The following is a 27474-nucleotide window of genomic DNA, read 5'->3' as shown; positions in this document are numbered from 1 at the left end:
TTTGTTCTGGGTGCCGTTAAAATCCGTCCTTTCAGACTGAAACCTTGTGAATCTGACGGTCACCCATCACCCCCACCCGCTCCCCCCACCAGTCCCCTTTGGATCCTTCGCTGCCATGGCCGGATTCAGCTGCCAATTTCCTATTCTTTCTGGCTGGCTGAGCGTGAATGGCCGTTGCCTTGTTAATGCAGGCAGTGGTGGGGGACGCGGGCCCCTGAGAACTGACCCCCCCCCCCCACCCCCCCCCCGGCTGAAAGGCTTGCAGTCTTTGGGCTTTCACACCCGCCTCAGCCTCCAGCCCCGCGACTCTGCGGACAGCAGAGCCGCCCAATTAAAGCTGCCCCGGCTCTCTTACAGTCCGAGCACGGACCGCGCCTGCCTAGCGCTACGTTGATTAGATTAGGCCTGCCTCAAAGAGAGGAAGGGAGGGTGGAGAAATGGTGAGGCATAAAGAGACTAGGAAGCTAAAAAGAGAAAGCTCACATCGGAGAGAGTGCATGTTGAAAGGGTACGGAGCGGCGGAACAAAGCTGCCGAGTAGGAGAGAACAGAGACGGAGAAAGAAAGGAAGGAAGAAAGAGCGGGTGAGAGAAGGGAGGCCAACACTGGGCCTCTCACACAGCAGAAGCCCCTCCCCCAGCTCCCCCTGTGCCAGCAGAAAAAGGTCTGTATTCGCCTTGGCTGGTCACCCCACTGTGAGAAAGGACTTGTCTCCAAAGCAAAGGCCTGAGTATTTTCTCTGGCTCTGTGGAAAGATCCTGGGCCAGAAAGACTGTGAAGAAGAGGAGAAGGACCCACCCCCAGCCTCTCTCTGCCTGCTGAAGGTCTTGTGTAGAATGGGGTTGGGGGGGGGGGGGGGCTGGCTTCTCCCATACTGCTTCTCACTGCTCCCTTAAAAAAGGGCCAGAATCTCCAGGGAGGCCGGGGACAGGGAACATGTGCATCCAACATGGAACCAACGACCAAACAAAGAGGGAAGGCGAGAGCACACGCATCTAAAGTTCTCACAGAATGAGACGGTGACAACAGTGATGCAAACACACCCCTCCTAAGTTTTCAGGTAGCCCACAGCTGAGAAACAAGCAACATGGCCTACGTATTCCCATTTACCAGAGGCCTAATTTAACATGGTAGGTCGAGGCAAGAGTATGCTACAGTTTAGACTGCATTCAGAGCAGGGAGCTGTTGACTTAATTAGGAGTTTAAAAACTCAATGCATAAAAACATAACTAAAGTCATGAACAGTATCTTATTTTTCAAATATTCTAGGTTGGCTCAAGCTGTTATTTTAAAGTAAACAATTTTTTTTTAATATGAAAACACTTTAAGGCTGCAGGCAAACACAGCTTCATGCGAAAGAACAAACAATACTTTTTATTTGCCATCATTTGCTAAGAAATGATTACGTTCTGAAGACATGACTGGTTCTATTCATTAAAAGGGCTATAGACCAACCAAACAAACTCACACCGGCTACAGGAAGACAGTCTGTTTCTCATCAGACGGTCACTGCTCTAGAATGCACACCCAGATACGCTGCTCCTCCACAGGAACGCAATAGTCGAAAGATTCCCGTTGTTACGGTCGCTTTCACACCCTTAACCCAGTGGTCAGCTGTTGTCTTTTAAACACCACCAGGAACGGACAAGGGATGACCCAACCCCACACATTAATAAACATGAATGCAAACTACATCTGTTTGAGGTCTGAAAAGCCAACCACCAACGCCACTTTCTAAATGGCTCCTGAGGGGCTTAATAAAGCCATATTGAATATTGGATCCACATGAACAGAGCGCAGACGCCAACGTTGCATTGTTCTTAAATGAGTCACATAGCATGAGTCCACCGTGTGGAACCGAGGTTCTGTGTGCTTACAGGAGGCGCAAGGCCTTGAGACCTCTGAAGGCCCCCTCGGTGATGTGGCTGATGGAGTTGTGTCCCAGGCGGAGGGTGTGCAGGTCCCCCAGCACCGACAGGCTACCTTCGTCCAGGCGACTCAGGTTGTTGTAGGACAGAGACCTGCCGGATAGAAGGACAGTGAAATGCAGACGTGTCAGGTCTGGACCGGGATGACAAGTTAGCACAGCACTAAGTCTGAAGGATTTATTCAACATGTCTCCCTGCCTCTGGATGGATGCAGTGTTTTTCCACTGTGGCGTCAGCACAATATCCGCTCAACCACAACAGCTTCCTATCCTGCTTGATAAGGATTTGGGACAAAAGCCATTTAACATGGGCCTACATTTCCGGTTAGACAAGACAGACAGCACTCAGATGCTTCCCGTGGAGTTCTGGCGTTGTTTGAGTGTGTACACTGGACCGGCCTGGAGGGGGTTATAAATACGTCGTTTCGATCAGAGAGCGTGGCCACAGGGTATGTTGTGCGAGAGGCTGGGTTGGGGGTGAGGGGTCAGTCGTGCGTGGCCGATCTCTGACGCCGCGTCAACCAGGCGGCTTCCTGGTCCGCAGTGTAATAAGACAGGGGCCATAAAAGACGCCAGGGGCGTAACCCAGCCACTGTCCTCCGCCGTGCTCACTGATATCACGGTCATCACGGAGCGCTAATAACATCATATCATCCCGGACGAGCGCAGAGTGCACTGACTCGGCAATACAGATACACAGCGCAATCTGTCTCTCTGACTCGCTGAAGCAGACCCACAGGAGCCAGCCAGCCAGACAGACAGACAGACAGCACGGTACACAGACAGACAGTTGGCGAGACCTGAGCGGAGCTCTAGAGTAACACGGCAGGTCTTGACAGACAGCCAACCACAGGTAGTAGTAGTAATATCACCTTGTTCATTAGACAAGGGAGATCCCCTGCTATTAGCTTGAATCCCCATCAACAGAGGGTTACACACACTCTACCGGGCTGACTGGGAGATGTGAATGCACTCCGAGCGGGAGCTTAAGTACTGTCAATCCTACCGCTCATTATGGGATGAACAGGCTTACGGAGATACCAGTGTGAGGTACCGAGCGCTAAGTGAGTCATGTAGCTCTAGTAAAAGGTACATGGAGAGGCGGAGCAGGATGGGAAACGTATTTCAGGTTAAGATTCTGAGGGTGGAGGTAGCAGTTCCCAAAGCAACGTCCGTGACACAAACTGGTCGCACATCTGATTTGTGCGTGAAATATTTCCTGACATTGGCTAATGGACCTGGACATGGCAAACAGCTCTCTGGGTTCTACAATAACTGACAAGTAAACTTTAGATGCAAATTTTCTTTGCAAAGACTTCAATGGTCTTAATATTTTCGTTACTTATGGGTTGATAATCGGTGAATTGGTCTACAGTCATTGGGAGTTTCTAATGGCTGTGACTACTCACAGCTCTCGTAGCCTCTGGCAGAACCGCCAGCCGTCTGGATTCATGTGGGAGATGGAGTTGTTGCTGAGGAAGAGCTGCAGCAGAGAAGACAAGCCGTACAGGGAGCCACTGTTCACCTCCCTCAGGCTGTTGTAGTCCAGGTGACTGCATGGGAGGAGGTGGTCAGAGACACAGGCTCAGACGAGGCATGACAAGAATTGGAGTTTGTATGGTAGGAGATGGGTCATCACACAATTCATAGAATTAACTCAGGACGTTTTTAGACAAGAGTAGCGCAAAACCGAAGCTTATGAAACAGTAAAGAGTCAAAATGAACGGACAGTAAAAGTGATTCTAGTTCAACAACTAGCTTACCACTGAAATATTCAAGGACTAGTTCTACGTAATGTAAGAGTAGCCTTCCATAAAGATGGCAGGTACATCTACTGTTCTCAGATTGAATCTATTGTTGGGATGAGCTCTAATCCAACTGATCTGAACTTAACCGTCAAGGCCAAGGCAAAGTTGGAAGTATGTATGTTACTCACAGGACTTTCATCTTGGCCAGGCCCCAGAAAGCGCCATCTGTAAGCTTGCTGATGTTGTTTCTCTGTAGTTTGAGGACCTCTAGACTGGCCAGGCCCTGGAAGGTCAGTCCCTCCACCTGTCTCAAACGGTTCCTGTTCAGCTCACTGGAGAAAACCACACAGAGACAACTCAGAGACAACTCAGAGACAACTCAGAGACAACTCAGAGACAACTCAGAGACAACTCAGAGACAACTCAGATGACAGACAGACAGAGATAGACAGACAGACAGAGAGGGAGAGACAGACAGATGACAGACAGACAGAGAGGGAGAGAGACAGATGACAGACAGACAGAGAGGGAGAGACAGACAGATGACAGACAGACAGAGAGGGAGAGACAGACAGATGACAGACAGACAGAGGGAGAGACAGACAGACAGAGGGAGAGACAGGCAGACAGAGGGAGAGACACAGATGACAGAGAGAGAGAGATAAACAGTGGCATCCATTCCACCTACAGACAGATGTGTGGTGACCTTTGGGTTTCAGACATGACCTGGGAAGCCCAACACAAAATCCCAAACCGTCACTAATCACGCTGGGGTTGAATACAGAAGCAAACTAAATCATCAGAAACATTAGGCGTGCACGAACATACCAAGAGGCTGACTTCTTTTAGTGCCATATACCCCTCCCCAATGAACGCTGATGAGTAGTGTGCCAAAGGCGCGCCAATTACCCCGCCAGATAAAAAGATCTACATCAAACAACTTCTGCGCTAGCTTTGTGTCAGTGGATCGGTGCACCTGGCGTGTGAGGTTTGACAGCACGGCCCGTCAGCACGCCAGAACAATGAATGACCATGGCGAGTCTTTGCGGTGTCGCCGGCGTTGCCGCTAGCGTCTACAGATACAGTGTCACCGGCTGAACAACGCCACCCAGGGAGACCGTGGACAGGAGGGAGCCGTGGTTACAATGGAGGAGACTCCTATTCCACGGGTGTATTGTCCCCAGAGAGGACGTGTTGAGGTATGGATGCTAGCCTCGAGCTGCAGGAGAGGCTGGGGGCCCTGACAGAAAGGCTAGCCGGCTGTGGGTTCATGGTGGAGGCCATAAATCAGCCACCTTAACAAATGGGACGGTGTTGAAAGTCAGCCGCCGTTGGTTGCGTGAAACTCCAGATAATGTTACTACTGTGTCTTCAACAACTGACCCGGAGTCAGTTGTTTATCTTATAAAGGTTGACAATAGGCCACTCATAAATGGTTAGTTTCAAAATGTGTACTTCAGTGAGCTGGAAGGTGGATGCGGGCATAGAACATTACTTACAGTTGGGTGAGTTTGGAGAGCTGGAAAGCCTTGACAGGAACCTGAGAGATGCGGTTCCGACTCAGTCTCAGAATCTGCAGGGACGATGACAGCTGGTCCAGGGCTCCGGCCTCCAGGAGCGCGATTTTGTTGTTGCTTAGGTACCTGGAAGACAGCATAGATCAGGCATCCTCAACCCACCAGAAGAAAAATGCTTGAAGCATTTACAATTAGAAAAGAAATGCAGAAAGAACAAACGAGGAAATGGGATTCTCTTACAGGTCTTTGATCTGGAGACCTGCAGGGAAACCTTGACCTCTGACTTCAGTGATGTCATTGTTGCTTAAGTCCAGGGTTTCCACCGAGACCAGATCTCTCATCCTCCTCCCATCGATGGTGCGAATCTTATTGTGGTGTCTGGCAATAAAACACAAAATACACAACTCTGTAAGGGGAAAACCATTAATTAAACCATCCTGAAGAACCAAATCATGACACAGCTCCTAATCTTCTCCAAAACAAACTTTCGACGCTTGTTTAAAAAGCACCTCCAAACCCATCTCCCCTCCAAACCCACTCAGGTACAAAGACAGAGTACACAGAGCCAAGTCTCCCAGCTTCAAGGGCAAACGTGCACTTAAGAGCCTACAAACAGATGCTGGTCCTCTTCAAACAAACCAAGGACTCTTGCTGACTGACACAAACAGCCAAGTCATGGAACATTCTGGATTGATGAGCCCATTGTTCTTTCAAAGCACTTACAGCCAAGTTAAGCTGCTATTTTTTTAGCCACTTGATATTGTGATGAGCACAATAGGAAATTTACTTTTTGGTTTACCAGCCACAGTGGCTGGTGGATGCCCAAATTTTACCAGCCACTGAACATTTGTGCCTAAAAATAAATGACAGAAAACAAACACATGGATGTGTTTTAAAATCTTAAAACACAACCAAAAATCTTAAAAACAACAAGCCTGCCATAACTGCTTGCCTCAACACCCAACAGATTTGAGCTAAAGCTCTTGCCAACCAACCAAGCGGTGCACTCATGATATACTGCAGGCCTCCGTGGTTGAATGTTGAATATGGATGGATTCATTAGTGTTGATTTGTGTTTCTTAGGATCGAGAGATTTTGGGAGGTATTTTCTGATCCGTCTGTTTGGCTAAAGTCCTTTGGCTAATGTCGTTTTGTTTAATCTACGCCCCAAAGCAAAACGTTACCTGTATTTGTCAGGTAGCGGCTGTTAATTTCCTACTACAACAAACAGACAGCTGCCAAGCTTCCTCAGGTAAGATGTTAGCCATGACCTTGATTTTGATGTGTGTTACATTTTATACCAATGAACACGACTTCTTTCAAATGAACTGTTGGAATTATTGGCTATGTGAAATGTTATTTTAAGTTTTGTATATGTCCTTACCACCAAGAAAGTCCAGTTAGCATGGAAGTAAATGACCTGAGAAGGTTTTTAAAAAGCGAATTCGTCATTTTGGCCAGCTCTTTGCTATGCAGGCATGGTGTTGTCAGTATCTCTCTACATCTGTGTTTTGTTTTGCTTGGAGAGATTGGAGATACACCTCCACAGCAGCTTGCAGACAGATATAAACAAACAGACCTACATGTAGGAATGACCCAAGCACAGATAAATCCCCTCAGACAGACCTCCTTCAGGTTGGCCACATGGTTCCTTTCTCCTCAGCCTGCCCGTGTAGGGGGTTAAGGCCAGCGTTACCCAAGAAGCGATGAAAGGTGGCATTCAGTGACACGTATGACACCGTGCTGGTATCTCTGACACTCCGACTAGTGTTACTGACCACCCCCCATCTGACCTGACACCACACACACACACACACACACACACACACACACACACACACACACACACACACACACACACACACACACACACACACACACACACACACACACACACACACACACACACACACACACACACACACACACACACACACACACACACACACACACACACACACACACACACACACACACACACACACACACACGTCAGTTGTATTCCAACAAAGTTGTCCTAACTAAAATGAAAGTTCCCCTTGATCTAAATAAAATCCATGCCACTAGTAAAACCAGTCAACACAAGGAAACTCATTCAGGGAAAAACCACCAGAACCGGCATGAAACAGTGTTTGGTAAAAGCCTGGGGTTTTCCTCTGGTGTCACCAGACAGGTGTTCTGAAAGTCAAATTGCAAGGTCATGCGCCCCTCGGGCCCGACACAGATGGTCAAATAAGACTGTCAGTACGCCTACTACTCCGGGCCATGAAGGGGAGGCTCTGAGCCCACCTGAATAAACAGTGGTGTGAAGAATTCAGGATGAGTCGTATACCCTCCCTCCCGACCGACACTACAGGAAGCCCAGCAGCAGAGAGGAAGGCTGGGGAAGAAGACTGACTGAGGGAGAACTGAGGCTCTACTGAACAGGGAAGGACTGGGTGAGAAAGGGTCAACAGCTGCTGACCCGTTCTGGGAAAAACTAGGCAGAATCGAGTTCAACAGGAGGGAGAGGCTGGCTCTCTCACTCAGTCAACTGTCCAGTTCTCTCCTCTCTTCTCCTCCTGATCTCTCTCTCTCTGTCTGTCTCACCCCATCCTCCCACGGTCAAAACCGTCCAGCTGTGTGACACCCAGAGGGGAGAGGTGGGGACAGGGTATATATAATAGGTTCCTTTAGAAAGCTCTGATTATCTCATTGCCAGTGCGATCTTCAGGGTTGGCTTCCCCCCTCTCTTTGATGTCAGGGGTAGATTCAACCAATCCCTTCATTCCAAATCCAATCATCGCATTTAGGCTTTAGATATTCCTCGGGTCAGTTTTGAAGCTGCGTTTGATGTTGAGGGTACTGATAACAAAAGCATGTTTCCCTACTGTCCATCTGACCATTTCCAAAGTCATCTTTGGAGATTCTAACTCGTTTTGATGTTAGGAATGAAGACAATGGAGGAGTTATTTGAAATTATTTCATCCCATTGACCGTGTGATTTAAATGGAGTTGTTTTGACACCTCTATGAAGTCGAACAGGCGTACTCTGGACAATGGAAAGTTTGTGCAAGACCCACTCTCCCCTGGCCCATGGGATTCCATGGGGGATCGTTGGCCTGCTGCGGCATTGTTAGAGCGTGGGAGCCCTGCTGCATTCTGGGAAAGCAGGATGCCAGGTGCATTGTGGGAGTGTGAGAGCCCCAGGGTGGGGCTGATCTGAGAGCAGTGATTAATCCAAGCTAAAGCCCAGCGGCCACGCAGATTAGCCGGCCCGTTCTGATTGGCTTATCTGCCTGATGAACTCCACCAGTGTGAGGATCAAAAGACCCGCCGGGCGTGTGGGTAGAGAACGAGCCAAGGGGGACGCGAGAGGGGGAAAGAAAACAAACGTCCCGGTCTGGTCTTGTCTGGTGTGAAAGTGAAGCATGGTGTCAAAAGGAATCAACGCGCGCTGCATCAAGTGAGCAGTCTGCTGGAGGAGAAGTCAGGCCTCTGCCAGCCGTCTGACGGGCTGATAGAACGGAGGGAAACAGAGACTCTCCCTCGCCTCTCAGCCCAGAGAGAAGCCAGCCCCGGCCAGGACTAGGGGGTGGGGACAGACGATCCACTGTTCAAGCACCCTTCCCCTTGCTCACACACACACGCAGCACCGCTGTCTGACAGCATTCCTGTCGCACTCCACCGCCAGTGGAATTCAGTCGGCACCGCCATCCTGCCAGGACCCGACATGGCGGACGGTCTACACGGTAGGGGGATGGTGAGGTGACGGATCCTGCTGGTAGAACCGGAGCCCCAGTTCTCCACCGGAGACGGTGTCAGTGAGACGGTGATGTCATCCTCAGCCCTCTTCCCATCCCCCCACCCCCAGTCACCTTTTACAGTAAGCCCTGTGAGTGACAGCCCCAGCTGCAGGTTCTACCGATTTCAGCTGTGCCGCTTTGGAAAGACATGCCTCTACCCATCATGCGCCGAGCTTCCCGTAGCAACAGTCCGAGAGTCAGGCCAAAAAAAGAAGCACTGCCGGAGCAGGGTAGAAAGCAGAGCTAGAGTCTCCTTAACTCGATTTAATTCCAAACACGGAACTGAAAACCTTGGTGAAAGGCTGTAGAGCACAGGTTCCAAAACCTTTTTAGCCCGGTGACACCACTTCAATATCCAATTATTCTTCTATCCCCATCATGTTAAGAAATGGATATATTCAATGACCAACCCTTCTTTAAAGCTGGAACTATGAAGACCTGTAAAACGAAACCGTACGACTTTTCATCGTATTTAAATCTGTGAAGTGGGTTTAAAAAAGCATCAAGGACGATAAGCGGGGCAAACACATTACCCCTTTACCACAAAGCTGCTGCACAATGCTAAGAGACACATTGTGAGTTACAGCCTATTTTGAGGGTCCGATGACCATTACACCCAGGCTCATAATGATTCATAGTACTGGTCCGTTTTACAGGAACCTGCTGGGTACTGTTACCACCACTGACATGTCACAGAGGTGTGAAAGCTACACAGACAGGCTGTAAACCATCTTTAATGGTTACTGCTGAGAGTAAGCCCGTGGGCTTTCCTAACTATTCCAGATCCCCTCCCCTCTTCCAACGCAGCACACTCCAAAGAAATGCAACGGAATAACAAGGATGGTAGACTCACAATTTCCTTTTCGGGCAGTTTACGTGGAATGTAACAGATTTAGGTAACATGAGTTGGTTTGGAGTGTTTTATAACCAGTTTTTACCAGGGCCTTAAAACATTTTATTTTATTTTTTATTACATTTCAGGTATTTTTTCCAGGTTTCAGATTTCACCTATTCTGTTTAAGGCAAAATGAAATGTTCAGTCCACAACTGTACGTAAAACTGAATCATGTCCTGTGTCTCAGTTTGATGACCTTCTGTAAATTAAGGTGAGTAGCTCAGTAGTGTTTCTGTAGCATACACGATCAGAGTTCACTAAATATCATCACTTAGTGGTGTTTCTGTAGCATACACAATCAGAGAGTTCACTAAATATCATCACTTAGTGGTGTTTCTGTAGCATACACAATCAGAGAGTTCACTAAATATCATCACGTAGTGGTGTTTCTGTAGCATACACAATGAGAGTTCATTAAATATCATCACTTAGTGGTGTTTCTGTAGCATACACAATCAGAGTTCACTAAATATCACCACTGGATGGATTATCATGCTATCAGATAGGCAGGAGAATGTTCAACAAACCTGATATTAGCAACACAATGTACTGTATCTCAGCAATATAGCATATTTGTATCTTGTAAATGACTGTTGCCAGTTGCAGGTGGAAGTTAGACCCCCTGCAATGGACATGAACCAAAATAAAATGTGAGGATTTAAATTGACTCATTATCCAGCCCTAGTCAAGCTAGAATGTTCTCCAACCACACCATAAGGTGAACTGTTAGTCAGTGTTTCATCCAGACTCTAACAAACTCTTTAGAGCCAGTATGCAGCACAGTGGCCCAATTATGTCTGCTGAGGGGGCCACTGGTCTCACAGCTGTGACACACACTCGCACAAACACACAACGGCTCTCTCCAAATAGGGCTGTAAATCTCCTTTGAGATGCCAGCTCAGTCAGTCCCCCCAGGCAGAGTTACACAACTGGAACTGGGGCAGAACTGTCTTAGTACACAGTCATTCAACAGAGGCGATCATCAAAGCTCTGACACAGCACCGTAACAGCCTACCGCTTCACACCGAAAGAGTGTCTCCAAAGCACAGACGGCCACAAAGCACACACGCACTCAAACGCACGTTGACCGGTGGGTTGGCAACGGCAGCTTGCCATCCCCCGGGGCGGCGAAGGAGAGGGGTACTCACAGGTAAAGGGACGCGATCTTGGAGGCAGCCTGTCCCAGGTCAGGAATGGACATCAGCTCATTATGGTCCAGGTGCCTGAGGAAACAACAAGGTTAGCGGCCAGGACGGATGGTAGGGAGAACCAAACAGAACGGGAGATAACGTACTGCCCTGAACGGACCCCTGGGGTCGGTGGTGTAGCGAGGTGGGTCGATGCGGAGCCAGGCTGCGTCTATCTAAAGTGCAGGAGAATCAGTCCAATAACAACAGAATTGTCTGTGAGTAAAAAGGGAGACGTATAAAGCTGTGTCACGCCGGTTCATGTTCTCAGCCTCTGACAGATATCAGTGTCGGCCTTTTCCCCACCAGGGTTTCAACAGACCCTCTCCTGAGCATATCAAATACATCCCAGCCAGGATTGGATCCGCCTGGTGTCGGGTGATAGAGAAAGCTTCATTTAGCAAACCACTACTTTATTCTCAATTGGACTCATTTCAAGGCGATACACAGAAAAACGCCAGAAGGCGGAGTGTGTTTGACGGGGATTTACTGGTCAGGGTCCTCTCCGCTGAGGACTTAATAGGTGTTTCCTGTAACACTAGCATTGGGAAGCCTGCTGAAAATAGCAGTTCATTAGCCTAAACAGAAACACACTGGATAGGGGCCGCCACACACGCAGCAGTCCATTAGGAAGTGAAGTGGAGGCACTTTGTGAGAAGCTGCGTTCATAGATTACCCATCTGCTTGCCAATCGATCCTTTTCTGTTCTGAATGAGGGCCATTTAAAAAGACCCCAAACACACACACACACACACACACACACACACACACACACACACACACACACACACACACACACACACACACACACACACACACACACACACACACACACACACACACACACACACACACACACACACACACACACACACACACACACACACACACACACACACAGGGAACTCCTGAGGGTGAGAAATTGAACAACCACACACACATACACACACACACGCACACGCACGTATGTACACGTACACAATACAGGGAGAAGGAGAGAATAAGCTCTGTGGTACTCACAGCTCTCGTAAGTTTAGAAGGTTGGAGAAGACTTCAGTGTCCAGGGCTGTCAGCTTGTTGTGGCCAAGATTTCTGTGAGAAAGAAAACAAGCTGATTAGTGTTGATTCTCTCTCCAGGCCTGACCGTTCCGTGCCCAACTGAAACCTGGCTGTAACATTTTGACATCCCTGTTGTCCCATTTGAGTTCTGTTTCTGGGGTTCCCGATCAATAGGGAGGCTGGCTTGGCTTACACAATTGAGTCCACAGCCATCCATCTGTGTAAAAGTCAATTTGCAGTTCAGGCTAACAGGATTTAATAGCCACAACTTCACCTCCTAAGTGACTAACATTAAATAGAGATTTGTTCAGAGGTCGTCTTACTAGTTCCCAGCGAGTCTCACAACATAGAAGGTCATTGTCAACTAAATATATCAATAAACACAAAATCTCTCATACACAGAACTTGTCAATAAGCTTAAAATCTGATGTACATAATGAGATAAAGAGGTTGATGGAACTCCACCCAAACAGTAAAACCTACACGGGCTACTGCTTGTATGTGTATTTCACACAATGTTACAGTAAAAATCCTTCAGGTAATAACTCTTAACCCCAGCCCTCTTAACTGCTGATGTGAAACCAATACAAACTGGACCACACCATGTAGTCACACTGCATTGATCAGCAGAAGATATAAAAGGGCTACACAACACCTCAGAAGGCAACCCACACCAATTTTACAAAAAATGAAGTATACATTATACATCTCATCTTGTTAATCGAAATGACACTGAATAAAGGCCTGTGAGAGCATTACAGAGGTCTGCCCAGAGCCCTGGCCACTTCCAGACGATGTGATGAACTAGGAATGTTTTACAAACCCGCGGAGAGATGGCTGCTTGTTCCCAGAGTCTGGGCACAGGTTTACCTGACACAACACATTCCTGTTCCTCGCTCTGGTGGCAGGCAGCCTGCACAGCACCAAAAGACCATTCTGCTCTAAACAGGGACTGGATCAGGGAGAAATCCTCGGAATGCAGCTAGGAGCGGCAGGGTGAGCAAATGGCCAAGAGTGTTAGGCCAGTAAAAAGAAGGTCATTGGTTCTAATCCTGAGCCAGCGAGTCAACCAGTCTGACTCAGTCAGTCAGAGTCTGGAACTAGCTGAAAATGCACAGGTTTTCAACTAATTCTGCCATTGATTAGGACAGAGTAAGTCTTAATTGTCTAGAATGATAAACAGCATGACAAGTTATATTAAGAGCCAGTAACTGGATTCCAAGTCGTGTCACTGTTGTGGATGTTGTTGAGCCACCAGCAAAATGAGACGACGCTTCTTCTTGCATGGACCATAGCCTCGAGTTACAACTGACTACTCAATGAGCCAGGGCCAGTGGAAGTGCCAATACTAGGAGAACATCCAGCACACCATAGTTGGCGTTGGAGTGAATCCCATCACACTGTAAGGCTGAAGCAACACTTGCAGACAAGCTTTCTATCTTTGTTTTAGGTAATCCTCACTTAAAATTAGGAAACACCCCGGGTCAATTCCTCCGAAATCACCAAATCGCATTAACAGGAGAAATAATTTTTGTTTTATTGTAGGACACGCATTCACACATATTCCCATGTGCACAAGGTCAGGAATTAGTTTTTACGTACAATATAAACAGACATTTATACTGTAGTATGTTTTGAGCTCTGTTGTCGACCGTAATTGTTGTGGTTAATAGTCAAAATCTAGAACTGAAATGTTACCGTAATTGTTCTCCTAAACATGTTTGAACTTAGGAGCACATGTATTCATTATAGAATAAACACCAGTGCAGAGCAAGTCACCAATCCCACGTAGCAAATCTACATCTCCATCCCGCTTTTCTGCCTTCCGCTTCACCTCCGTCTTCCACCACCTAACGGGCTTCCTCCCGTCTCCCTGCGTTTGCAGAGAAGTCTGGCACTCCATAACGTGCGCGTTCGTGCATGCAGAGGAGATAATGGCAGAGTGTGTGTGTGTGTGTGTGTGTGAGCCCCGCAGGCAGAGCCCTGACAGGGCGGTGTGTTGTGATTACTGACTAGGCCCTCCCGCCACCATTGGGCCGCAGATTGCTAAATTGCCATCCCTGCTACAGGAGGCAATTACCTCATTATACTGAAGCAAAGTGAAAAATCACAGGGTTTCCTCCTCTGCCAGCCTGATCCGGACACACACACACACACACACGCGTGCGCGCGCACACACACACACACACGCGAGGAACGCTGACCGCAGTAATCTGCAACAGTAATCACCTTTAACAAGGCCCGGTCGGTGCGAACTGAGGAAAATGAAGCTTAACCGGAGATCTCCTTATTACAAACAACCAATAAAACACAGAGCGGAGGGCTGCGGTTGTACCCACTCAAAAGGCTTCAGCACGAGGAACTGCCTCGGCACTAGACCGGCACAGGAGGAAATAGCCAGAGCAATGTTAAGCATGTCATTGTATTCTGTTGTCCATTTACAGTCCGGTGGAGGAAGGTCGCCCACCAAACACGTGCGAGTCGACCCGGTCTCCTGATAGGCCAACAGGAAAGGGAGTGTCACACGGAACAAGATCTGCCTCCCCTTTGTCATTCAGCTTCGTTTTCTTTCTTATCTGATCAGATAAGTGTGACCGTGTTTTAACACCTACTGTAGAGCTGCCGCTGATAACGCCACCGTTTCCTTGTGCTCTAAAGTCACTAGCAGAGGGTGGGTTACGCCCCGCTAACTAGAGCAAATGTCCTCCAGTCTACCAAAACAAAACGCTTTGGAGGGGCTTAACACGCCATATAGGGCATAACACGCAGCGGAAGGATCGCGACGCTACATTATTATTATTCTTTAAAAGTGAACAGATCTTGAGATACTTCTTATCCTCAATTATATCCGCGGTCAATTTACCAGTGCAAACAGAATTATTTTGAATGCCCGTAAATCAGTGATTGAGCGTGGCGAACCCTTCAAATAGGCCCCGCTGCTGAAACTCAGGAATGATACATTCCACTGCATGGCACAGAAAGCATTCTGCTGTTCATCTAATTTATGGCTTGTTTAAAAATTATTCGGCATTATGGCCCTGAATGGCTCAGTTGTAAAAGTCATTGCCGCCAAGTTCGCTCCATCGTGGGGGGGACCAGGTTTAAAGCCCTGCTCACAGACCAGCCCTGGGGTCCCGTCAAGGGCGGTGCCATAGACATGGACCAGACTGGGGGCCACAGTAATCCAATAGGGTTGCCATGCCTCGTCACACTGTAGGGAACTTGGGGCGGCTGTGAGCTCGATCAAGTTAGAAGACATGAGAATGCATTCTGCTATAGACATCCAGGATTAGCAAGCAGCGTGAGAAGAACCAGAACGGCATCTGACGTGCTACAGGGGACAAACATCTCACGCACACGGAACTGGTAATGTCCAGACCCTGGGAGTTCCTGTGATGAAGCAGAGCCTTAATCATGGACTGGATATCAGGAGATAGGGGTGACAAACAGATTCACTATCAAACCTCTACATGCTTCAGTATTGTCAACACGGAAATTCATACCTAGCCTTCAGCCTAATAGCGGAAAACTTAATGTTCATTCGTGACTGACACCTCAGCCTGCTCCAGTGTACTGTAGCTACGGCACTGGGCACCAGGGATTCAGCCAATGACCTCGGAGTTAAGCATGACCCAGACCACCTAAAGCAGTTGTTCCCTAGGCTTCAATAGATGTGTGCTTCGGCGCTAAAGGACTGGGGAACCAGTTGTGTGACAGAGGATTTTAGCAGCCAAAGGAAACGGTCATACACATATACCGTTGCAATGATTGCACTTCATCCAGTGGCACAACACATTGGATGTATAATCTTGTAACTGAAACCTTTTCTGCAAAATCTTCTGTAAGTACAACTGGGTTTGATTGATTCAGGGTCTCAAGAGGGACAAACATCAGTAACTGCTACATCAACCCCCCCCCCAGCACCATACTGAAATGTCATCTCTTAATGAGCCATAGAAAAACACATGAGTTTTGGTTGACCTTTAAAGCTAGGATACGTCTATAAAACCTGTCTGACTATTGCTCAAAGAGCAGACAAGTGATGTCATTTTATACGACTGCGCTCTCATAATTAAAGGCTGTCCGCAGTGTGGAAGGGGGGGGGGTTAGACTGGGACTGTCTTTATCAGCCCATCTCTATCACTGATAAGATGAGTGTGAACTTCACTCCTTGCGAGTGTGAAGTGATGTCACCAGTGGGGCCTTTGTGGTGCAAGTTGGAGAAAGCTGAGCTTTAATGTGATCCATTTCAACAGCCATAAAATAGTGAAAGAATGACCTTCTGCCTGTCACAGAGCTAGACGAGAGATCCCATAGGCCAAACAGAGGGCCAGACAGACAGCGGCCAACAGAGCACAACACAATACTGTGCTGGTCCCCCCCACACGCACCTTCCTGCAATAAAGCTCAATTTACAGCCAGGCAACGGCAGTAAGAACGTACATAAGAATAACACCATGGCCACGCCACCATTTTAGACTTGAGCAGAAACAGGCGAGAGAGGGGGACAATACTGTGGAAGCAAACAATGAAAAGGTTATCTGAAGTGGCACAACTTGACCAGGCCTGAGCTCGGTGCTAACACCAATCTGCAAACGCCGTGGTCTGCACATTTCTGCAGAGCGTGTTTGGAGAGCAGCAGATACAGGCTGATGGGATCAGCACATTTCAACAGCACAGTTTGCATTACAGATTTTCCAGCAGCAATTCCAGGCAACCAAAAAGGCCTGCTAGCCAGGCTACAGCCTGTGAGAAGATTAAGGCAGCAGAGATCAGTCAGAGGGGGAATGGCGCGCACGTACACACCTTGGAGCCTCGTACAGGGCCTTACCCAGGGTGCACCTAGTTCGGTATGAAATGGGAAACAAACAAACAAACAAATAAGGGAGGGGGCAGGCGGCTGAGGCAGGAGCTGCATTGTGGTCCACACGAGCCCGGGGGCTAGGAATGAACTCAGGCCCAAAGACGCCAGTCAGGGCGAGAGTGAACACAAGTGCTTAGAACCAATTAGGATTTGCTCAATCTCTAAGGTCGCCAGACTCCTTGATTACAAGAAAAGGGAAAAAAGCCACTCCAATTAATCTGAAAGAATAACATAAATATCCATTCTGAGGGGGTACTGTTTCATTTCCCCTTTGCACAGGCAACTGATCTTTACTGTACTTCAAAGTTAAGAAAATGGCTGATCATCAGACAATGTAATTCCCTCGCTTACTGTTTATTATGCTTGCAAAAAGAAAATTCTGCAATAATTACACCATCGTCCATGGAGAAATGGGGCCAAACATTGGCCTAAACTTTAGAAACAACTGCATGTAGGCCTGTGTATGTCGAGGTAAGCCTCTGTTTTCTATAAAATCAGTGGACACAGGTCAGTGCAGGTTTTCTGGAAGGTAAGAAAGCTTGGCTCTGGTTGGCTCTCGTACTGCCAGACGGCCTGTTTTAGGGGGTTCTCCACTTCACAGCACCTCTCTGCGGTGCCCTCTTTGTCTCTAATGTCTTCTCCAGATTTCTAAACTCTAAACAGATGTACAGAATCCACAGATGATTCATCTATTAAACCCACTTCGTAGACACCAGCTTAAACAAAAAAGGGGAAAAAAATATGGCACCCCAGTGTGTCTCAACAAAAAGCCCATCCATTTTGTTGACTGGAATCCTGTGGAACTACTTCTGGCAGCAGTTGTTGAATTCTCAATACACTGATGAGCTCACTTCATAACTTTATGTAAATGTCTGTGAACTTTAATCTGCATTAAGGTCATCTTTGCTCACTGATTGCTGCTAATTTATTTCAGTGTAAAACTATGTAGACTGTACACCTTTCACTTAAAGCTCTATTATAAAAACTGACATTAAAAAAGTAATAAATGTCATAGCTATGTAGACTGTACACCTTTCATTTCAAAAGGATATTATAAAAATTGACATTAAAAAAAAGGAATAAATGTCATTCTTTCCCAATTCAGGCCTGCACCAATCATTTATCATGTATAATATCTACCGTAAATATCAAACATTAGTTGTAATGGGAACATAAAATGTTGCGACTCGGGTGCATATCTTGGCCACAGCATCTCGACCGTGCCCAGGAGCCCTGCAAAGGGCAGTGATAATTTGCTCAGCACAGTTTTTTTTAGAAAGGGGGTTGGAAGGAGGACCAAACCGAGACCCATCATGCTAGATCTAGTCTAGTCATTGTGGCAGGTACCTGTGTAACTACCACAGATGGCTCATTTGCCAAGTTTGTCTTGTTTCCCAATGCACTGTTACTCTGAGTACCTGAATTAGCAACATGAATGTGACCTCCCTTCTACCTCCAAGTAGATGGTGCTGATTTATAGACACATTAAACCATGTCACGCACCACAGATTAAAAACATTTTCCATTTCCTCCATGTTTCCACACCTTGTTATTGTGCTCCATTTCAAGTGTGTTGTGAGAACTGCAATGATGAACAGAACAGCTGCGTGGGATGTGTTCTGGAGGAAATGCCCTAGCTGAAAGCTGGTTAAAATCTGAGCAATACTGATACAATCTTACCCAAGGAAAAGAAAGACAACGATATGGCTTCATAATCAGCCCAGGGACATTACTGTCACAAGGCTCAAGAATGCATGACAACAAACCAACTCGGCGAAATCTGTCAATACCACAAGTTGGCTTAAACAGAATTGCCATTGAAACAGCAATTACTACAATCCGTCCGGAAACTACCGTTCCATCATGGGTCCATCTGCACTTGGCAGAAAGAGGTTTCGTTTTCACTTTTGTATAATTTAATTAGAGCATCAGTTGTCCCTTCATTAATTCACTCCACCAGGATGATGAGACATGGGAACCATGGAGAATGGAAACAACATCGATTACCACCTGACAAACTCAATCTCCTGGTGAGAGCGGTTTTAGTGTTCATATGAATGTTTGTTGTGTTTTGTTCAGTCAGTCCACAGAACTTTCGCCCAGTGGAGCCCAGGCCGTGACTTTGACAAAATAACCCCAGGCAGCAGACAGAAAGCGTCCAAACCCCAGACAGTAACCTCCAGCCCCAACACGCCCTCCATACACACCCTGAGGCCAGGTGATTTGCACCCAGGACCAGAGGAGCCCCAGGACCAGTCTGTCAGGAAACCACCAAAACAAACCCATTTCCTGTGGGCAAAAGCCAAAATAAACTCTGGGCGGATTTAGCGTAACCACCATGTTATGAGGCTGAAGGCGGAGGAGTATGGTGTAGCAACAAAATGAGTCTACAATTTAAGAGGCAGGAGGCTGGTCGTCTGTTGGGGGTTGACATTTCTTGCCCATAAAGGAAACCACTCAGGAAAAGCTGGTTTGTAAAGGGATCAATCCTGAGACGACTTCTTCCTCTAAAGGGTGATGAAGGTGACACTGCAGACCACAGATGGAGAAACGAACGGCCAAGCAGGAAATATTTATTTTAGACAAGGCCTCTGCTTTCTCTCTATATCCAACGACATCAACTGGAGCCAACGCTAATACTGTTCATGCTTTTATTTACTTGTAATACCCATTACACAGATGGCACTGCAGGCAAAGACGCTCTTTACACACATTAAAGTGACCACAAACAAGATAAACCACCACTCTTCAGAGAGATTATCAGACCGAGCAAGAGGAAGCCTGCAGTGGATATGATTAGGCTATTCATCAAACAAACAAACGACTTCCCATCAAGGTGATTCATAAACCGCCTTTTGAGAATTTAGAATCACCAATATATACTAATATGCTGGCAACAGCAGACATTCAACAATTCTATTTCCTTTAAATTAGGCTATATTAGCTATTTAACTTCTAAGTAACCATAGTGGTCACTCTCTCTGAATCCGCCATCTAATTCTCTTAATCCCTCATCAGCTCTCCCTGTTAGCTCAATCTCCTCGGCTTTTCCTTCTGCTGAATATGCAAACACCCACTTGTTTCCTACTATCCCCATCAAGGCTGGAGTGCCACAGGGGAGCTATCAAAACAGGGCTGAACAAGGAAACTATTTTGACAACTGGAAGGCATTACAGCTCGATTTTTCACTAAGTCTGTGTCAAGAGAGTTCCTCCAAAAATGATCTTGCTGATGGACACACTGCAGTTGAGTACCCAGGCTCTGCCCCGGCTCCCGCTAACAAAACCAAGCTACTGAAGTTGTCAGCACAGCACAACAGAAAACTGCCGAGTCAGCCATTTTGTCATAACCACAAGTATGAAAAGAATGAGAATAACCTAAATACTTAACATGTATAAAATAACTATATTTAAGTATAGCCTATAAATAAATATTAAATATTATCGCAATGGAGATAAGCTATTTTGAAGGATATCATAAGTCGATACAGAGAGGAAGATAGCATCTGCTAAAGAAGAGATAATTCCAAGCTATACAGCAGTTCACAGTGAAAGCAGACCATTAATTTTTACACTCGACAGTAATGTTCACTCGGCTACCAGACAGGTTGAATGAAAAACCACTACAGCCTGCTAGCCTGCACACAGGTCTAAACATAACAGGGACAGTATTCCTCCCACTAATTTAGTTGGCATGGGGTCCGGAGGTTCGGACAGAGACACGTTTGGTGCGAAACCAGCATGACTTGACTGGACAGAATGCACACAGAGGTCCAGCAGGATCTCAAGAATCGTAATAATGTTTAATTTGAAAATCAAGTACTATTGTCCAGCTCAACATCCCCCTCCATTCAGTTTCTCTTTACTCGTGGGTTTCTGACCTTCGACATTTGATCAATGTATTGTAGCCTACATTTCTGCATCATATTAAAGAACAGCAGGAAAAACCTGCAGATGTTGAAACAAACATTTTAACAAAAAAATATGAAGATTTAGATTTGATGCGGTTTAATGTAATACTTAATCTTTTGCTACTATAGGACATTACATCAGCAAAAGCTGGACAGTATACCTAGAATTGGGGAAAAACATACCTTTTGTGTGTAATATCCTATACTAATGTACAATTATGGTGCCATATTGTAACCCAAGTTGTCTGCCATGTGCTTTTACAATGTTCCGCAATTATGAAAATCAATGTAAAATGCTATTTAGACTGGATGTTGGTGTTTTGCTAGTGTGTGATGTTCTACTCAGATAGCTGCATTTAACTCCTCAACTGAGATAGGCACTAAGACAAAACATAGGCAACTGCTATTCACCTTCTCAATGCAAGCACAATGTGATAGGCAGCATGTGATTGAAATTTGCTCAAGTTCCACCTTTGGGAATCCAGTACAGTACTAGAGACGGACAGTGACCATTTTATTGTGGAATGCCTTGTCTAGTCAACCTTCTTAGGCAACGTTTGAAATAAAAATAATAAAGAATGTCACATTATTTAAATTGTCTTAGTGTGTTTTGCTTGTGTTTAATATGCTGATTAAATAGATTGTTAGAATAGATTGCCTGTTTGCGTCACGCTAATGAATACCTACTGTTAAACCGGACATAGATTTTTTTTTTTACTTTTCATAGTTTATAGAGACTACTAGATAAAACCAGACCAAGGAATCCAGCCATGGTTGTGGTCTGGGGAGGGAGTTAGCAGTAGCGGCAGCATAATCACACACATGCTCAGAACCTTCAGGATCTCTGCTGGAGGGAAAGATAAAAAAAAAAAGCTCATATCCGCAACCATTTAAAATTACATTCTTCTCAAAATCACATATTGGTTTCCTTGTCAGCAGTTTATGGACAAGGAGTCATACTTTGGTTCAGTTTCCCTAACACTGTTTCTAAATTAGGTAACACTTTTTTTGGGTGGACAATCAATAACATGAATTAACTATCCAGTATCACAAAGCCTAAACCTTTACCTAACCCCCACAATAACACTTACTGTAAACCATAGCCTAATCTTCATGTTAACAAGCATTTATTTATTTTTTAGATTTTTGTTAATAGTATGAATATCTGTAGCGCATCTACAGATGGTAATGGTGACTATCCAAAAAAGTATTACCCTGACTATCCAAATATAGTATAACCCTAAATTGTAATTTTACAGTATTTGTGGCTGCAATTCTATTTAAGTCTGTTGAGTAAATAAAGATTTTTAAAGCATTATATGCAAATGAACTATAAATGAAATTGGCGAGCTTCACAATCAATTATAGAGGCTTATTATAGAGAAAGATGTTGACAAGCAGAACATACGCTAATATGGGTCTTATTACTTGAATGTGATTTATGATACATTTGGAATATAAGTGTGGTTTGAATAACTTATTAGAATTACAAGTAGCATACAACATAAAAGAATACAAATATTAGTGGCCTAGGATGGTCCAGTTGTATAGGCCGCTAACTCTGGTGCATGTGTACAGCTGTAGCACGGTTTTAAATCCGTCCCACAGCTCTTTCAGGAGAAAAATATTTCCTTTATATTTCCCTACGGTTTAACTAAACTAATAAAGCAGGAAATGCTTAAAAGTATAACTTCACAAAAAATACAAATATTCGAACCCCGACCCCCCCAAAAAAAGAAAAAACAGAATCGCCCAGAACACTAACTTCTGTGATGCATTGAGTTGCTGCAGACCAAACCTAACCATGGAGCTTCCATTAGTTTGATGGACAATTAAAGCAGGACCTCTACCCAACCAGCCAACCGTCCACACCGAGTGCCCTTGCACTTCTCTCCCTACAGACAGTGTGTGCCGTAAACACTTACCTCCTGGCCTTTTGAAGTGCCAAGGGCAAAAAATCTGAACTATTTCTAGGTTAATAATAACTTCTATTTCTCCTACTTCACTTATCTACAGTGTGTAATTAAAATAAACACGATAATCAGGCGGAGGACTATAGGTCACATATTTCACTCATGTATAAGGTGTATTAAGGTGTATACGCATGTTTTGTTTGCATACCCCATCGCCCCGAGTGGTCAGTCAAGAGATCAGCCAATTATTGACACTGACCCTGAAGCAATTTGGGTTAATTGCCTTGCTCAAAGGCAGATCGGAACAAAAGGGATTTGATGTTCCATATGCTCTTAACTACTAGGCCACCTGCAGCCCATGCATGGACTCAAGACACAGCATATTTAGTACATCTGAAATAGGCTCCTAATATAACGTTTATTGGAGAAAAAAATGTGTCCACATAAAACTATGTTAGGCCAAGATATTGTTGTGGCCTATCCCTGGAGGTTGTATTTTCCTGTATCCTACATAAAATAAGTGAGACAACAGTTATTTTAGCATTCCATGTCTGGGTGAATATTTAGTAGGCCTTTATCTAGTTATTGTTATTTCAGCTGGTCAACTTGCTTGTCTGGGTAAGCAACTCTTGCTAATAATTACACCAATAAAGTAAATGTTGATGGGCAAGCTCCTGCTTTAGCTTGTTTATGTTAGGCTTGAGGTGATACTACTACTGATTGCTAACAGCACAACAGAAAACATAGACCATTATTGCAAAGACCTCAATTGAGAAATGTGTAGATATGCAGGCAATGTGCTTAGACCACGACTCTTTCAGGACATCATCTAAAATTATTTCAATTCCAGATACGGTACCTGTGCCTATTTCCACGACCTTGCAAACTCAACCACCTAATCACCTTTTTTGATCAAATAAAAAAGGACCCTAAACCGAACAGAACTACAGTTTCCCTCTGCCATTGCCCCACATTAAAATATTAACACACACACACCTGTTTGGACACAGACCATTCACAGATTTAATATTATAATATCCACCTGCAAGTTATAATATCCATCTTCCTGCAAGTTAAAAAAAACAAGGATTTGGTTACAAAACAAAGACACTGTCTCCCTTTATGGCATCTTCCATCAAGACAACATTAAGGAACAAACTATAAGGGTGAGGAAATATTCTGTCGTTTGTGATTATTCAATGGAATAAAACCATAAAAATCTTGATCGATAACTATGTTCGGTGTAGACATATAAGGTGAGACGTGTCAATTTCCTAGCTGTGTGATGCTTTTGTTGTTAGTACTGTACTATTACCTACACATTAATGTTATGTTTGACCATAAACAGCACTTGCACTTCAACGAAGTGGTTCTTAAGGGCACTAGGGCACCCGGGACACAGGCATCATTATGCATGTTTTAGAGGACATTTTGAAAGTTGCATTCCTCCCTTTCCAGGGGGAGGACAAACTGCCTTACACAGGAACATGGGGTCCTGAAAGATCCAGAGGCCCTTTCCTCTAACCCCCACCCACATGAGAAGAAAAAAAATCTGTTGTGTTAACAGCCCCCCCTTCCCTTCTCATACACACACAATATATATGGACCATTTGGTGATTTGGGTGAAACCTTCCTGCTCAAAAGACCGTTCTTAGGGATTCTGAACTTGTCCAGGTCTCATTTGAAAAAGATGTATCTCTAGAGACTAACTTGTTTAAAAAGTTTAAATAAAACTACCATCGAAAAAGGGATCACACTGCTGAGTGATACAAAATGACTGAGGAAAGAAAACCATGTCATGCAATTACATGAGAACTGAAATGTTCTCAATTTCAAGAGACATTCCAAGAAAATGTTTCTTAATTGGCTCATTTCCTAAACTAACCTGCAGACAGTGGTCCCACTGTGGTCAATGTTGTGTTGTGAATCCATGCTTCATTTACTAGAAATCCAATTTGTGAGCCAGAGAAGCAAATAGGGGATTAAGGATTAATGTGTGTCATAATCGAATTGAAAGAGAAGTTGAAGTTTACACACAATGCACAATTTTAATCCAATGAGATTTGTTTCTGTTTTGGAGGTTGAAAACCTTTCTGAATTAGGTTGCTGTTAGACACACAGCATTGTGGTATTGTTTTCGACATACTATTTTACATTTTGACTAGGATAAATTACAATATTTTTAGCATATTTATTGTGCCTTCAACAACACGTCATTGACTTTTCTTCATAGCTTGTTCTCCGTCTTTTTAAATAGGGAGGGAATTAGTTTTCGGACCTCATAACTGATCAAAAATGTTCCTCGTGTTTCTCTTGCCCTCCTGAAGCAGACATGATCAGCAATATGTTTAGAAGATTAAATCGTAATAACAATCAGTGTGGAAACGTAATGCACCTTAGTACCACCTAACTATCGTGAATATTCCGTATTGTGAGGTGCCTCGCAATAACCAGCACCAGTGTGTTTAGTGGATGAATTACCCCCAGATGTATTTTTGGTCACCTTGGAAGTTCTGTACTCTACACAGGGGTAGAGAGAGATGTCGATAGTAGGCCTAATCATATTAAGAGTTATTAACAATGTAAAATAAACTCTTAAGCACTTTCACAATAAGTGCAAATGCCAAATCTATATTGAGACATTTAATGGGCTGGACTCGATACCTCAGAGCGACGCTGTCAAACTTAATTATTGTTTGGACATTTTCCGTAGCTGACCATGCATACCCTATTAAGTTCTGGTGTGTTTCATCTAAGGACAAACAAGCAATCAAGCAAGTAACAACTCCATAAAAGCGAACTGACATTCGTTTGTCTTCGCAACAAAGATTCTGGGAATTTGTAAACGCTGCACTCCATTGGCCAACACTGCATCTTGATATGGGGTGGTCAATTAAATACGGCGGATCGAGGCTACTTACAGCGAAACTGTCCGTATTGGCAGGTCCAGCGGTGTTTCCGTCAAATCCAAATGACTACAGTCCACAGAATCTCCAGTGCAGGTACAGTTTTGAGCACATGGTAAATCTGAACTCAATTCGCAATTGATTAACAATTCCAGAGACAAAACTAAATAAAAACCATAGCCAGAAACCGATCCAATTCGTCCCAGGGACGCCGCCATTTTGTATCCAGTTTAATCGCGCGGCGACTGATCTCTCGTCTCCGCAAGTGGGAAATCTGATACCGTTTTAGGGAGATGGTGTGGTCTGTTATAACACATCAATTGCGTTGTTGTTGTCAAATAAATGAAAAATGTTCACGTAGCAAAAGTGTCTACTCTTCCAAATAAGTAGGCTAATTTAACTCAAGTTCTTAGTCCAACTTTCTCTGGTATCCAATCAGGGTTTAAATCAAAGGTGAATCACGGTTTACGAAGCAAGACGGCTACAAGAAAATTGTCACGCCGCCAGGATTAGATAGCATACAAGTAGAACTTCTCCATAAAAGGTTGAAAACGAAGACTCCTTGGCAAAGCAACTCGTTTCAACAAACACTGAAATACTAGCCTATGCCAGAGAAAAATATGACACATCAACAGTGGCTCACAGTTTTGAAGATAACTTCAATCACGCCATACGAAGTCTGGATTTCCTATAAGAAACCATAGAAATATTAAACCCATATGATTATTGTAGGCGCATTTCCTCCGCACTCAAAACATCTTAACTTTCTTCATCGCGCGCTTGGAATGTTAGCGAAAACGTTAAACGTTCCACTGCAGCTCAAATGAAGTACCCCAAAGAGGCAAGTTCGTTGCGGATGTTGACTTCTAGGTTATGGCGTTGCAAAAAGATGTAACACCTTGCCAGTGCCGATTGATTCCAACTTTGCCGCACAGTCGACGGGTTACTGCTCTCTGAAGGTATTGACTTTGCTATCAACGATCAGATAAGGTTCACACAGTGAGAAACTCCCGCTTATCCGATTAACAAATTCAGTCCCAACTTCAGACTGTATCCACCATGAGTTTTTTTTTTCCTCCTTGAGTTACTTTCCTTTTTTCAGTCTTCAGTCCACGTTGGATGCACAACAGCACTTGGGAACCTCCCATTTTCCCTTGCAATTGGCTGCTCAAATTTGAGGAACCGGTTAACTTCTAATCTCACTGGCTGTGGTGAATTCTACAGGCGTCACAAAGTTTGACTGCCAGTGACCAACTGTCACTCACTACACATTAACCCCACCCATGTTTCCCACCCGGGGTGTGAAACTGCACCTCCTCCTTTCACTCTCACTGCCTATTAAAGGAACAATGTAAGAGTAAAAAAATAAGAAAAAAATAAATAAATAAATGGAACAAGGGTGGAAAAAATCTTCCTTGTGGTGATATATTTATATATTTTCTCCAGATTATTTAATTTATTGCTATATTCTTGTAAAACATGAGTTTGGAATTAGGAAAAACTTTTCCTGTCTCCTATCTCCTGTCTCTTTTGTTTGCGGTTGTTTGCTTCAAAAGTGTCTTGTAGCTACATTGCAAGTGCGTTGGAGCAGGGGGGACAGCACAGGTGAGACATGTCCCCCCGCCCCCCATGATAAGAACCCTCAAAAAATACAGAATGTGTCCCCCTCAATATCAAACTCATTCCCACAGCCCTAGCTACATGGACATTACCAATACTTTATTAATACATTTTAATAATTTATTCAAATTACCATGTACACAT

General features: G+C 45.0%; 1 protein-coding gene across 1 annotated transcript in view; it reads right to left on the bottom strand.

The window, feature by feature from the left end:
* The window catches only part of lrig1 (leucine-rich repeats and immunoglobulin-like domains 1), a 35943-nt gene extending 9146 nt beyond the window's left edge, over positions 1-26797 (bottom strand). Inside the window, exons 1-8 of the mRNA XM_029113682.2 lie at positions 25726-26797; positions 12079-12150; positions 11020-11094; positions 5432-5569; positions 5174-5317; positions 3863-4006; positions 3336-3479; positions 1877-2020 (exon numbers count right to left, since the gene is read on the bottom strand). Of these exons, the coding sequence (XP_028969515.2) occupies positions 1877-2020; positions 3336-3479; positions 3863-4006; positions 5174-5317; positions 5432-5569; positions 11020-11094; positions 12079-12150; positions 25726-25928 (1064 nt within the window). The 5' untranslated portion in view covers positions 25929-26797. The remainder of the gene's footprint in view (positions 1-1876; positions 2021-3335; positions 3480-3862; positions 4007-5173; positions 5318-5431; positions 5570-11019; positions 11095-12078; positions 12151-25725) is intronic.
* Between the last annotated feature and the right edge of the window lie 677 nt (positions 26798-27474).

The sequence above is a fragment of the Esox lucius genome, chromosome 17 (assembly GCF_011004845.1).
Source record: "Esox lucius isolate fEsoLuc1 chromosome 17, fEsoLuc1.pri, whole genome shotgun sequence".
Taxonomy (NCBI): domain Eukaryota; kingdom Metazoa; phylum Chordata; class Actinopteri; order Esociformes; family Esocidae; genus Esox; species Esox lucius.
This window is presented reverse-complemented; position numbering and strand designations above follow the sequence as displayed.